At 41.1% G+C, this 14,130-nt stretch overlaps 1 protein-coding gene across 2 annotated transcripts; it reads left to right on the forward strand.

Moving 5' to 3' along the window:
- Positions 1–10,304: 10,304 nt before the first annotated feature.
- On the forward strand, positions 10,305–13,511 carry LOC127156672 (uncharacterized). 2 transcript variants are annotated; one of them, XM_051099656.1, is made up of 2 exons: positions 10,305–12,053; positions 12,181–13,511. In XM_051099656.1, the coding sequence occupies exons 1-2, from the start codon at positions 11,975–11,977 to the stop codon at positions 13,479–13,481; spliced, it is 1,380 nt and encodes a 459-aa protein (XP_050955613.1). In that variant the 5' UTR covers positions 10,305–11,974; the 3' UTR covers positions 13,482–13,511. The 2 variants fall into 2 exon arrangements, with proteins under 2 accessions (XP_050955613.1, XP_050955614.1); XM_051099657.1 differs by having other exon boundaries at positions 10,305–11,903.
- Positions 13,512–14,130: the final 619 nt, after the last annotated feature.

The following is a 14,130-nucleotide window of genomic DNA, read 5'->3' on the forward strand; positions in this document are numbered from 1 at the left end:
TTTCTAATTGGCATATAAAGGTAACCAATCAAACCTTAATCCAGGAACAGGAACTGGCTCCAGAAATAACTTCTGCAATACTCCAAATGTACCTGATTTCAGGAGTTCAAGTTTAGTCCATATATCAGTCCCAGCAACATGTTTTTTCATAGGGTTTACTGCTAAGGTCCTGAAGAACTTTATCTTCCAACACTCCAACATCTGCTGTGCTGTCTTCAATGTCTGCACCTTCAAATCGTATGACATAGATTCCCATGATTCCTCTGGATCACCTCCTGAGTGCTGCCAACGTCTGTATCCTAGAGAGGATATTTAAAAGAATGGAGTACTCAAATTCTTGCGTATTAAATTTACCTTACCATTTATCATCCTTGAAAATACCAATAAATAAATAAATTAATCAATAAAACAACTTACCATATACTCCATAATAACACTGCTAGTGTCTTCATTTGGGTACTTCAACGTCATTAGTCTAAAGATGCAGACAACAACAAAATTCATGAGATTTAGCCTTTACATTTTTCTAAAAAAAAAAAAAAAAAAAAAAAAACATTTGAAAAATGTCATTATTATTCTGTCTGATCATTTCCTTACGGGAAATACAGGCAAGCAGTTCAGATGGAATTCTAACTAACATTACAGTGGAAAATGAAACTATAACAGTACTGGACCAGATCAGCACAGAAAGTCACTGTCCTGCAGAGTTTAGCAATATTCCCAATTAAAGGGATAGTTCACCCAAAAATGAAAATTCTGTCATTAATTACTCACCCTCATGTCGTTCCAAACCCACAAGTCCTTCATTCATCTTCGGAACACAAATAAAGATATTTTTGATGAAATCTGAGAGCTTTCTGACCCGGCATAGACAGTAATGCAACTGAAATGCTCCCAGACCCAGAAACGTAGTAAGGACACCAGTAAAACAGTGTAAAAATCAGTGGTTCAACCATAATTTTACAAAGCAGTGAGAATACTTTTTGTGTGCAAAGAAAACAAAAATATTGACTTTATTCAACAATTCTTCTCTAAATTGCGTCTTCTGCCATTATCGAGAGTACCTCTTTGCATAACGCATGCGTGTGGTTCTGCTGACGTAGAACATGTATGCGCTGGGCCTTGTTTGCTTGCAGAGGAAAGCAATGTGCATGCATCATGATACTCTCCATAATGGCAAAATATGTGATTTGGAGGAGAAGAATTGTTGAATAAAGTAGTTATTTTGTTTTCTTTACCCATAAAAAGTATTCTTGTAGCTTTGTAAAATTATGGTTGAACCACTGATGTCACATGGATATTATATCAAAGTCCTTACTACGTTTCGGGGCTTGGGAATATTTCAGTTGTGTTGGTGTCTATGCAGGGTCAGAAAGCTCTCTGATTTTATCAAAAATATCTTAATTTGTATTTTGAAGATGAACAAAGGTCTTACACGTTTGCTAATCAAAGTTTTACTAAAAGTTCCAGGCAGGGGTGTTGGAGCTAAACTCCAGAACACTGGCTCTCCAAGAGCAGGTTTGACACGCCTGCCTTGCTTTAGAATGTATTGTTTTTGGGAAGATAATGTATTCGCAATATCTGTCAGTTTACAGTAATACCATATATTTTATATTTACTATATTAATAATCCAATTCTTATTATATCTGTCTTTTTTGTTAATGCCTATGACCATAACCCTAAAACTCAGTGGCTGGTGAAACAATGTTTTAAAGGGGTCATCTGATGCAAAACTCACTTTTACATGTTGTTTGAACATATATGCATGTTGGCAGAATGTGTACACAACCACCCTATGATGATAAAAATCCACCCAGTGGTATTTTTTAATCATTATAAGTAATATGCCCTTTTTCAAATCAGGTCATTCTCAGCTTCTAGTTGGTGTGACGTCACACCGATCAAGGCTGCTCCCACAATAGTTGATTTACATGAACGTCTTATCTTAGACCTGCCCTAAATGAGCCGAGTGAGAGCTGAGAACAGTCTGACCACCATTACTGTATTTAAAGGAACATGCAACAGAATGGCCCACTCTGAAAAGGGCTGATTTTGATATGGTAAAATGGGTGTTTTTTACACTACCACTGAGAAATTTTAACAAAAGTATGCTATGGACTTCTCATTAAGACTCTAAGAATCATATCAACAGCATCTGATGACCCCTTTAACATGATTACAAAAGTTTTTGTTGAGTGTAGCTGTTCTTACCTGTGTAGTGGGGACCAAGAGGGTTTAATGCTTTGTCCAAGGACTGTTCTTCGGTTTGCAATCATCTTCATAAGTTTTGCGGTGTGGATCCACCCACTGGCAAAGACAGTTGACACTAATGGGCCTATGGTTATTCTGCCTGTCTCATATTTTGCACAAATCTGTAAACACATGAAGTACAATTTGTTACAAGAGCACCCATATATAGTTTAACAGCAAAGACAAATTCAGTGATCAAAACATTTGTGTGATTATTGTCATGTATATTATTCCAAAAGGGTGGTGTCACGAATCTGGTCGGTGTCCCGCTGTCCGCTCACCACCAGATGTCACTCTCGCCCTTTCACACACAGACTGTTGCACCACACCCCGGACTACATTTCCCATCAGCCATTACACTTGACCCACGACCAATCAGCGGCGCTATAAAAGCCCCTGTATTTCGCCGTGCTAACCACGGATTGTTGTATTGTTGTTTGCTAGCGTTTTCCTGTTTCCAAGTTCCTAGTTCCCGTGGTTTTTGACTTCTCGCCTGCATTATCGTTTACGTCTGTCTAGCCGCCTGCCTTGTGGATTATCGCTCTCGTTTCCTGGACTATTCTTTCCTACTGCCTGTGTTATTCCTGTTTGCTCCCGTCTCGACCTTGCCTGTACGACCATGTCTTTGTCTCGCCCAATAAAAAGCTTGCATATGGATCCGCTCGCCTCTCGTCTCGTTCATCCTGTGACAGAACAATCCGTCAACAAGGATCCAGCAGCTCAGGACCCTGCGATACAGATCATGCTCCTCAAGCAAGGTGAGCGATCGGTTGAGGAGTACGTTATGGACTTTCATACATTAACACACCAGACTTCTATGAGTGATCTGTGTTTAATGATCTTTTTCCGTGGAGGGCTCTCTGAACCGTTCGTCTCCTTAATGCCAACACATCAGCCCCATTGGACTATAAGCCAATATCTAAACATTGCACTACATATTAGCGGTTCTTCACTTACTGTGGATGTTGCGGAGAAGCAACGCGATATCGCGCCAGCGCCGGCGCCCGTTCACAAAATGGCGGCCGCGCCGGAGCGCGTTCATACCCTGGCGGCGACAACGGAGCCCGTGCGCAAAATGGCGGCGACTGCGATGCCCGTTCGCAAGATGGCGGCGGCGCCAGTGCGCGCTCACCAGATGGCGGCGATAACGGAGCTCCGTCATTTCACAGCTGCCTTTCCTGAGTCAAGTCAAGTTGCAGCTGTGTTTCCCGAGTCAAGTCAAGTTTCCAAGTCGAGTCAAGTTGCAGCTGTGTTTCCTGAGTCAAGTCAAGTCTCCAAGTTAAGTCAAGCTGCAGCTGTTTTCCCCGAGTCAAGTCAAGTTGTTATGTCAAGTCAAGCTACTACTGTGGTTCCTGTGTCAAGTCAAGTTACAGCCATCATTCCCGAGCCAAGCACTGTCAAGATGGCCGCCACGCCAGAGCCACTGCACAAGATGGCCGCCACACCAGAGCCACAGCACAAGATGGCTGCCACGTCAGAGCCACTGCACAAGATGGCTGCCACATCAGAGCCACTGCACAAGATGGCTGCCACGCCAGAGCTACTGCACAAGATGGCTGCCACGCCAGAGCCACTGCACAAGATGGCTGCCAAGCCAGTGCCAGCTAACGCCATGTCAGCCAAGCCACAGCCTGCTCAGGCCATCTCAGTCAAGCCACAGCCTGTTCACGTTGTGTTTTCTGCTCCTGAGTCTGCACCCATCAGGGCCGGCCTTCCTGAAGCGGTTCCCGAGTCAAGCAAAGTCACAGCCGTGGTTCCTGAGTCAAGTCACGTCCCGCCTGACATCCCAAGATCGCGGCCTATCATGATGGCACATGTGCTGGATTCACCCCTGATGGCTGTACGGGCAGCTAAAATGGCGCTCCTTCACGTCGCGGCTGCTACCCCAGGGTCAAGTCAAGCTTCCAAGTCCGGTCAAACAACAGAGTCAAGTCAAACCAAAGCTCTTGTTCTCCACGAGTCAAGCCAAGTCACAGCTGTTCCTCATGAGTTAAGTCACGTCACAGCTGTCGTCCCTGAGCCAAGTCACGTTACAGCTGTTATTCCTGAAGCAAGCCAGGCCTCTGCAGATCCTCGTGAGTCAAGCCTAGTTGTCAGGTCCTGTCATAATGCAGCTTCCGTCTCCAGTCAAGCTTCAGCGTCCAGTCAAGCTTCAGCGCCCAGTCAAGCTTCAGCGTCCAGTCAAGCTTCCAAGTCCCGTCAAGCTTCCAAGTCCCGTCAAGCTTCAGCGTCCAGTCAAGCTTCAGCGTCCAGTCAAGCTTCAGCGTCCAGTCAAGCTTCCAAGTCCAGTCAAGCTTCCAAGTCCAGTCAAGCTTCCAAGTCCAGTCAAGCTTCCAAGTCGAGCAATGTCAAGGCGGCCGGCCCAGAGTCAAGCCACGCCCCGCCTGACGGCCCAGAGTCAAGCCACGCCCCGCCTGACGGCTCAGAGTCAAGCCACGCTCCGCCTGACGGCCCAGACTCAAGCCACGCCCCGCCTGACGGCCCAGACTCAAGCCACGCCCCGCCTGACGGCCCAGACTCAAGCCACGTCTCGTCTGGCCACCCAGAGCCTTACCATGACCCGTCTGACGGCCCAGAGTCAGGTCATGCCCAGTCCCCAAGTCAAGTCACACCAGACCCCAAGTCAAGTCACATCTCGTCTGACATCCCAAGACCACAGCCTATCGGGATAGCCAGCGCCCTGGACCCACCACAACCTCCCGCTGCTGCTCTACCCTTAATGGCTATTGCCATCTGGTGTGTGTGGGCTGCACATTGTGCTTCTGGGGTCACGTCTGCTCCCAAGCCTGCTCCAGAACTCCTGTCCAAGCACAAGCCTACTCCAGAGCCCCCGCCAGTTGGAGAGGCCGCGCCAATGCCTCCTGAGGTGTCAGCTTCGGCTGTGGATCCTCCCGTGGAGGCGGCGTCCCCCTACAGACTCTCTGCCTCTCCCCATATTCTCTCTACCTCCTCTGTCTCTGCTGTTTCCAGGTCCCAGGCCATAACGCGGTTTCCTGCTCCGCCCCAGCTCCCGTCTGGTCACAAGCCTGTTCCAGAGCTCCCGTCCGGTCACAAGCCTGTTCCAGAGCTCCCGTCCGGTCACAAGCCTGTTCCAGAGCTCCCGTCTGGTCACAAGCCTGCTCCAGAGCTCCCGCCTAGTCACAAGCCAGCCCCAGAGTTTTCGCCTGGTCACAAGCCTGTTCCAGAGTGCCACTTGGTCGGAGAAGCTGCGCCAATACCTCCAGAGGTGTCAGCCATGGCTGTGGATCCTCCCTTGGAGGTGGCGTCCCCCTACAAGCTCTCTGCTTCTCTCCCTTCTCTGTTTGTCTCCTCTGTCTCTGCTTTCCCCAGGTCCCAGATCGTAAAGCGGGGTCCTGTTCCGCCCGGAGGGCCGCTGCGCCTCCTGTTCCGCCCGGAGGGCCGCTCCGCCTCCTGTTCCTGTTCCCCGGAGGGCCGCTCCGCCTCCTGTTTCGCCCCGGAGGGCCGCTCCGCCTCCTGTTCCGCCCCGGAGGGCGGCCGCCTCCTGTTCCGCCCCGGAGGGCGGCTTCGCCTCCTGTTCCGCCCGGAGGGCTGCTCTGCCTCCTGTTCCGCCCTGGAGGATCGCCCCGCCTCCTGTTCCGCCTCGGAGGGCTCGGGCGTCGCCTGTCCCGCCTCCGGTTCCGCCCTGGAGGGCTCCTGCGCCTCCTGCTCTGCCTCCGGCTCCGCCCTGGAGGGCTCCTGCGCCTCCTGCTCTGCCTCCGGCTCCGCCCTGGAGGGCTCCTGCGCCTCCTGCTCCGCCCTGGAGGGCTCCTGCGCTTCCTGCTCCGCCTCCAGCCCCTCCCTGGAGGGTACCTGCTCTGTCGGTTCTGCCTCAATCACCGGGTCCTCCGCAGGGACCTGGTCCTCCAGCCCTCGCCCTGTCTCACTCCCGCCCCACCGCTCCCTGGACTGTTACTCTGTTGGAGCGTCTGGAAGCCGCTCCTTGGGGGGCTATGTCACGAATCTGGTCGGTGTCCCGCTGTCCGCTCACCACCAGATGTCACTCTCGCCCTTTCACACACAGACTGTTGCACCACACCCCGGACTACATTTCCCATCAGCCATTACACTTGACCCACGACCAATCAGCGGCGCTATAAAAGCCCCTGTATTTCGCCGTGCTAACCACGGATTGTTGTATTGTTGTTTGCTAGCGTTTTCCTGTTTCCAAGTTCCTAGTTCCCGTGGTTTTTGACTTCTCGCCTGCATTATCGTTTACGTCTGTCTAGCCGCCTGCCTTGTGGATTATCGCTCTCGTTTCCTGGACTATTCTTTCCTACTGCCTGTGTTATTCCTGTTTGCTCCCGTCTCGACCTTGCCTGTACGACCATGTCTTTGTCTCGCCCAATAAAAAGCTTGCATATGGATCCGCTCGCCTCTCGTCTCGTTCATCCTGTGACAGGTGGACATGATCTGGAGTATATTTAAAGTCATAAAATGACTGTAAAAAGCATGATTTATAGTTCAGGCACAGCTTTTCACAAAAACATTGAGTTTATAAAATGATAAACATCACATTTCTGCCTTCAAACCATTTTTAAGAAAAGGAATGAGTCAAAAGTACCCATTAAATACACACACACACACACACACACACACACAAACAAACATATACATATGAAGAGTTCATTTGCAAAAACAAATAAATCCGTTTTTATTAATATTTATCAATATTTAATATTCATAAACATGTTTTTTTATTGTGTGTGTGTGTGTGTTGTTGTTTTTTTTGTTTGTTTGTTTGTTTTTTTTGTGTTTTATTGTGTTAGTTAGCTGTATTTTTGAGCTATTAATATTCATTCAAAATAAACCAACCACAGTTTGATAGATATTACTTGGAATGCAGAATAATTATTTAAAAAAAAAAAAAAAAAAAAAAAAAAAAAAAAAAAAAAACTCTTAATATATACAAATATACACATGAACTCTTCATATATACACACACACAAATACATGCATACATAAATTTATTAACATATCAATATATCTTAGTGTCTTACTTGTTTAGATTTCTAGAAGACACATCAGCTTCTTAACCATCCACCAGTTCACATTTACAACTGCGTGCATTCCTCTAAAACAGAAAATGCAAAATACCCTTATTACTTTTGTTTATAAAGGATGAAAAGGCAATACAGCGGTTCACTTACCTTAGCCAAAACTTTTTTTCTCCGTCAGTAAAGTTGTGACATTCCTTCATTTCGCCAAAATTAGGCAGCGATGAAGAAACCAGTGATCAATGTATGCTGTTATAAAAACGAATAGCAGATAAAATGTTAAAAGTATGCAGCAGTCGAATGTGGTATTATTTGTACTTGCTTTCGTGCTTTAGCTAACGCTAATTTTACTGGGACTTGAGTAGCCTAGAAAGAGCACAGGAAGGTTTTATTTAACTGCCTATATATCATTAATAAGACGGAAAAGCGCTAATTTTAATATTTCGCCGCATCCTCTGTTCCACAAGCACACGTACAAATACACTACAGTCCATATGCGCGTTCACATCCCAACCGCACGAAATTATCTATTAACGGCGCAATATACCAGTTACACTCGTCTGCAAAACAACACTAAAAGCAGACTAAAACACTTACAGAAATTAAAATTTTTGACTTAACACAAAGAAGTCTTTAGATTTTCTTACCTGACTGGTACTTCTAGCTCCGACGCCATGATACACCTCCTTCGCGCCGTCTTCATAAAATGCGTTGGAAATGTCATATCCGGTTTTTTGAACGGCGAAATTAAACCGTTTACGTTAGTTTAACGATTGATAATCAAGTAAAATGGAAACTTAAACAGTTTAAATTAATAGAGCACAATACAATAGTGTTTTGGTGGAAAAAGAAATACACTTGTGTTGTTTTAACAATAAATACCTGGGTAAAATGAACAGTGGCACAAAACCATTTTTTTGAGTGTAGGTGCACTTGCGCAAAATTTTTCAGGTAGCTTTGCAGGTAGGTCTCTTGAAGCATCTTGGAGACGTTGCCACAGTTCTTCTGGATTTACTCTGTTTCAGTTTGTTCTGTGTCTTCATGTCATTCCAGAGACAGACTGGATGATGATGAGATCAGATCTCTGTGTGGAGCACTGGCTGTTGTCAGACTCCTTGTGCAAACAAAAATCTCACTAGATTATTACAATTAATGGCAAACAGAATGTTTGGAAATGTAAACCGATATTTTTTTACTGACACACTACAGCAAAAGATAGAAATAACTTACTTTAAACCATTTAGCTGGTGACAATACTAGTGGCCTAAAACTTTTACTGTATATAATAATAATAATAATAATAATAATAATAATATATATATATATATATATATATATATATATATATATATATATATATATTCTAAGTAGGACTGGTAAATGATTAATCTTGATTAATCAAACAATAAAATTTTGAGCCTAATATATGTGTGTGTACTGTGTGTAATTATTATGCATATATAAATACACACAAATTAATGTATATATTTAAGAGGAATATGTTATTTATGTACAAAATATTTTTATTTATATATAATATAAATTCTAGAGAAATTATAATAAATACATATACTTGTAAATATTTCTTAAATATGTACATGAATGTGCTTGTATTTATATATACATCATAATTACACACAGTACACACACACACATATTTGGCAAACTTAAACTTTTATTTTGTATGCAATTAATCACGATTAATTGTTTGCCAGCCCTAATTCTAAGTATTAAATTTAAAAAAAAAAAATACTAAAAGAATTTTAAAACATAATAAAGATTTTTAGCTTGTCTTTCAAAATATTATCCACATTGTTATATGTTGCCAGCTGCTGGCCCTTTAAATTAAAGTTGTAAAAAGGAAATTACATCATATCAAATGGCTGACATAATTTCATTAGAGGGAAAACAACTGGGGAAGGTGAGAAAGGCCTTCTGTTTTGTTAATTGTCTGTTTTTACTTATTTTATCTTTCCAATTTGATGTGGTCAACTTCAACATGTCCACCCTGTTAAGAGAAATATGGAAAATGTAAATAGAAATTTATTTTTGTAAAAGTAGTATTTTAACAAACATTCAATTTCTTATTGGACAGGCTTTTTTTTTTTGCTCAGACTTATGTAATGGCTGATTTTAGGTCAAAATGTCCACTCTGTTAGTGTCCACCCCATTAAGTCAGGGTGGACACATTTAGCACATGGATCCTTAAATTTATATATAAGATGGACTGAAATTATTTTTCACGTTTTACATCTCCCTATCATAATTACACAAGAATTGATTTTATAAAAATGTTCAATTTTTAAGTGTTAAGATGTCCAAAAGGTACCAAATACTCGGAACGACCCATTCCCCTAACAAGGTGGACATGGAAAATTGTGATATTTGGTGGTTTAAAATGCTTACATAAGATCATATTTTATCTTTTTATATATGTAATTCTAAACATTTTACAGCATTTTAAAACAGCAAATATCATTTTTCCTGTCCTCAGGCCTGTGTCCATTTTTTTTTCTTCTCAGACTTATGTAATGGCTGATTTTAGGTCAAAATGTCCACTCTGTTAGTGTCCACCCCGTTAAGTCAGAAAACCTAACAGGGTGGACACATTTAGTACATGGATCTTTAAATTTATATATAAGATGGACCAAAATGATTTTTCAAGTTTTACATCTCCCTGTCATAATTACACAAGAATTGATTTTATAAAAATGTTTAATTTTTAAATGTTAAGATGTCCAAAAGGCACCGAAGACTGGGAATGACCCATTCCCCTAACAAGGTGGACATGGAAAATTGTGATATTTGGTGGTTTAAAATGCTTACATAAGATTATATTTTAGTATATATATATATATATATATATATATATATATATATACTACCGTTCAAAAGTTTGGGGTCAGTACATTTTTTTTTTTTTAAGAAATTAATACTTTTATTCACCAAGGATGTATTAAGTTAATAATTAAAAGTCTATTAAAACGTTAATAATAAATAATTTACATTGTTATAAAATATTTATATTTTGAATAAACACTGTACTTTTTAAACTTGTTATTCATGAAAGAATCCTGAAAAAAAAAATCACAGGTTCCAAAAAATATTTGGCAGCACAACTGTTGATATTATCCAACACTGATCATTCTAATAATAAATCCGCATATTAGAATGATTTCTGAAGGATCATGTGACACTTAAGACTGGAGTAACAGCTGATAAAAATTCAGCTTTTCATCACAGGAATAAATTCTATTTTAAAGTATGTTAAAATAAAAAACATTATTTTATATTGTAAAAACATTTTGCAATATTACTGTTTTTTTTTTCTATATTTTTAATCAAATAAATGCAGCCTTGATGAGCATAAGAGACTTCTTTAAAGACTATTACAAGTCTTACTGACCCCAAACTTTTGAACAGTAGTGTATATATATGTAATTCTAAACATTTTACAGTATTTTAAAACACCAAATATAAATATAATTTTTCCTGTCCCCAGGATTACTTATGTAATGGCTGATTTTAGGTTAAAATGTCCACTCTGTTAGTGTCCACCCCATTAAGTCAGAAAACCTAACAGGGTGGACACATTTAGTACGTGGATCCTTAAATTTATATATAAGATGGACCGAAATTATTTTTCACGTTTTACATCTCCCTATCATAATTACACAAGAATTGATTTTATAAAAATGTTTAATTTTTAAGTTTTAAGATGTCCAAAAGGCACCCAAGACAGGGTGGACATGGAAAATTGTGATATTTGGTGGTTTAAAATGCTGTAACATGTTTAAAATTGTAATAAATAAATAAATAATTCTAGAGAATTAAATATGCTTAAAGGTCAAAACTGATGTTGTTGAAAATTCTAAGGCAATAACATCATTATCTTTACTGGGGACTCAAAAGGCAATGAGTCCCGGTAATGACCCATAAATGACCCATAAATACAAATGCACATAAGCAGCAACAACAAAAACACTGCAGGTTAATGGCTTCTTTAAACACGACTATATTCATAATAGAATGTGTTAGTAATATCCCCACCTTTCTGCCAAAATACGATAATTACAGTTTATCTGATTACAGTTAATCCTTCATGAGTGTTGGTGATTTACGGATTTAAACTGGATCGTTTATAAACAGCGTTTCTCCTGTTTTACACATCAGGGCTGTTGGGAATGTCAGCGCTGTTTATAAGGGTTTTAAGCTAGTATAAACCAGTAGGTCGTGGTTTGCATCGGAGATCTCGCCTCGAATGCTTCCTGCTGGATCTCACAGCTCTGGTTAATAACACACGCGTGAGACCGGTCAGTCTCTTCCTCTGAGCTCGCGCTGCGCTTTCTTCCGGTTCAAGGGGGCTGTGCGGTTTCATTCCGCTTTTGCCGTATAAGTGCTTCTCATACACAACAGAAATGGCAGCGCTCATCTGAAACCAGTGCGATCGCTAGTAAACTTAAGTCTCACGTTAGAAAAAAAAAACTTGCAAAATGCGACCGACTAGTCACAGTCTGGAGCTCTGCCATTTTCAAAGAACTTGTAATACTGGTTTAATTTCTAATCTGTCATCGAAACCTACACTTGTGGATCGTAGTTGTTTTAGCAAAACAAAAGACAGGACAGAACACTTACAGCGTTTTGTAAACAAACTGATCGTAAGTAAAAACTTAGTTCTGTTGATTTGAGTAAAAGATATTTAAAGTTACATTTGGCTTGAGGTTGTACGATGAAATTAACCAAGACAAAAGCCAACTTCCTCTTCACACTGATTCTGGTATTTCTCACTATGTCAGTACAAGCAGAAGGTAACGTACTACTCATTAATGTCAGTATTTTGGTCTCCTTTTTCTGTTTAAACAAGATCAGTTTACTTGAGACAATAAGGCTTGTTTTACACCTTTCTTACATCATTTTTTGTACTTTGCATGATAGTTTCACAAGCTCTTTCAGCTTCTCGTGATGATGAAGTGAGGATCCTGATAGTGGGAATTAGAGGTCAGTCCAAATTCAGCGCTGCAGATCTTCTGTCAGGAAGGGAAGACGGTGGACAGGAGGACAGAGATATTGTAAAGACAACGGTAATTACAGACGAGGGTCATAGAATGATGCTGGTCACTGGACCAAACCTCTGTGAGGAGGACACAGCGAGACAGACCTTCACAAAAGCGCTGCTCGTCTCATCTCCTGGACCTCACGTTGTTTTAATGGTCCTGAATCTGGAAGATCAACAATCACAACAGTGTGATATTGTGAAACGAGCCCAGGAGCTGCTGGGAGAAGAGGTCCTGAAGTACTGCATTGTTCTTCTGCTCCAAAATCACCAGGAACATTTCACAGGAGCGTCCAGAGAAATGATCAACGCGTGCGGAGGAAGATTTCACGTGATGGGAGACTCTAAACCAAAACCTGCTCAAACTGCAGCTCTCGTAGCGGAAATAGACAAGTTAGTTTGGCTCAACGCTCACAGATTTTACTCGGTGTTGACACAAGAGTTAGACACCAGTCAAGAAAAACATGACAATTCAGGAGAAACTGCACGGTGGATTTTTCTCATTTTACTAAACGCAGCTTTTATCTTCGCTAAAATAAGGCATGAACATTTTCATTTTGTGGAAATCCTGTTTGTACTTGTTAGTTTTACAATCACTTTAAGAAACATTCTCAGTCCGGATGCTGCCGTTCCTTTAAATCTGATCCTATCCTCCACTTTTGCAATAGGCGCTGCATATCATGACTTTGCAAATTCACGACACGGACACCAAATCATAATGTTCTTAGTCATGATCTTTACATTTCCCAGTATAGTGTTCATAGCAGGTTTAGGACTGACTCTGGGAACAGTTCTCAGTATACGAACATGGTCAGATGTGCTCATAGCGTGCCATGCTGCTCCTGGCATCGCATTCGGAGCTCATTTATACACTGTTTACTCTATTATACCAGATCAGTTGCAAGCTCATACAACTCTAATGTTTGCATTCAAGTTATTCCTGTTTTGTTTTGTTGGAGTGACGCTGTCAATGGGGCTTGTTACTGTGTTTGCTCTGTTTAGTGTGCAAACAGGAATATTTCTGCTAATATTAGGATTTACAAAAGCGTATTTCCATTTAAAAAGTGATGCTGTGAGAATTGTTATTTGTTTCCTGGTTTTTCCATGCTGTTGTGTATTTATTGGTTCTTTAATTTCCTTTTTATGCAGTACATTATTTCATTTTGTTTTTAGAGTAATTTGAAGCTGGTAATAGAGACAATCATAAAATACTGGTACTGATTTCAGGCTTGTGTATTCAAACATATTTCTTCAACTAATGACATTTTTGACCCTGTGTAGCTACTTTCAGGTCATAATCTGTCTTTTAACACACTTTCTCATTAGTTTTTTTAATTTGTTTACCTCGCATTTACCTCGCAATGTCATTTTCAAAACAGTTCAAATTATGTTTTGTTTTATCAGTATTCTTTGATACTTTATACGTTATTTTGCATAAATAAAAACAGAAATTACTGAATGCTCCCGTTATGCATGTATATATTTACTTCGTTTTTTAATATTACTGTTTGTTTAGATCTCATTTGCTAGTAGCAGCTACCATTTACTAAAACATCAGTCAGACAAATGAACAAATGCACTGTAACTGTAACAATCTGCAGTCGCTCTGGATAAAGACATCTGTTAAATGTCCACTTACTTCCTCTGCAGCTCTTCAGACAAACCAGTGCAGTTTTACTGGAAATAATTCAGATCACACTGGTGTGATTTTAACCAGCCGTGCTGATCAGATGTTTTTATCTGGAGATTTGTCTGCAAATAAAAATAAAACTGACAGTATGAAACATGCATTTCTTAACGAATATTAGTTGTTCATCATTGTCACATCAGAA

This window comes from Labeo rohita, chromosome 25 (assembly GCF_022985175.1).
Source record: "Labeo rohita strain BAU-BD-2019 chromosome 25, IGBB_LRoh.1.0, whole genome shotgun sequence".
Lineage (NCBI taxonomy): Eukaryota > Metazoa > Chordata > Actinopteri > Cypriniformes > Cyprinidae > Labeo > Labeo rohita.

Excerpts from the sequence above, each read along its gene's own strand:
- LOC127156672 (XM_051099656.1), top strand. The coding sequence starts at position 11,975 with ATGAAATTAACCAAGACAAAAGCCAACTTCCTCTTCACACTGATTCTG. Across the intron at positions 12,054-12,180 it reads TATGTCAGTACAAGCAGAAG|TTTCACAAGCTCTTTCAGCT; the intron begins GTAACGTACTAC and ends TTTGCATGATAG.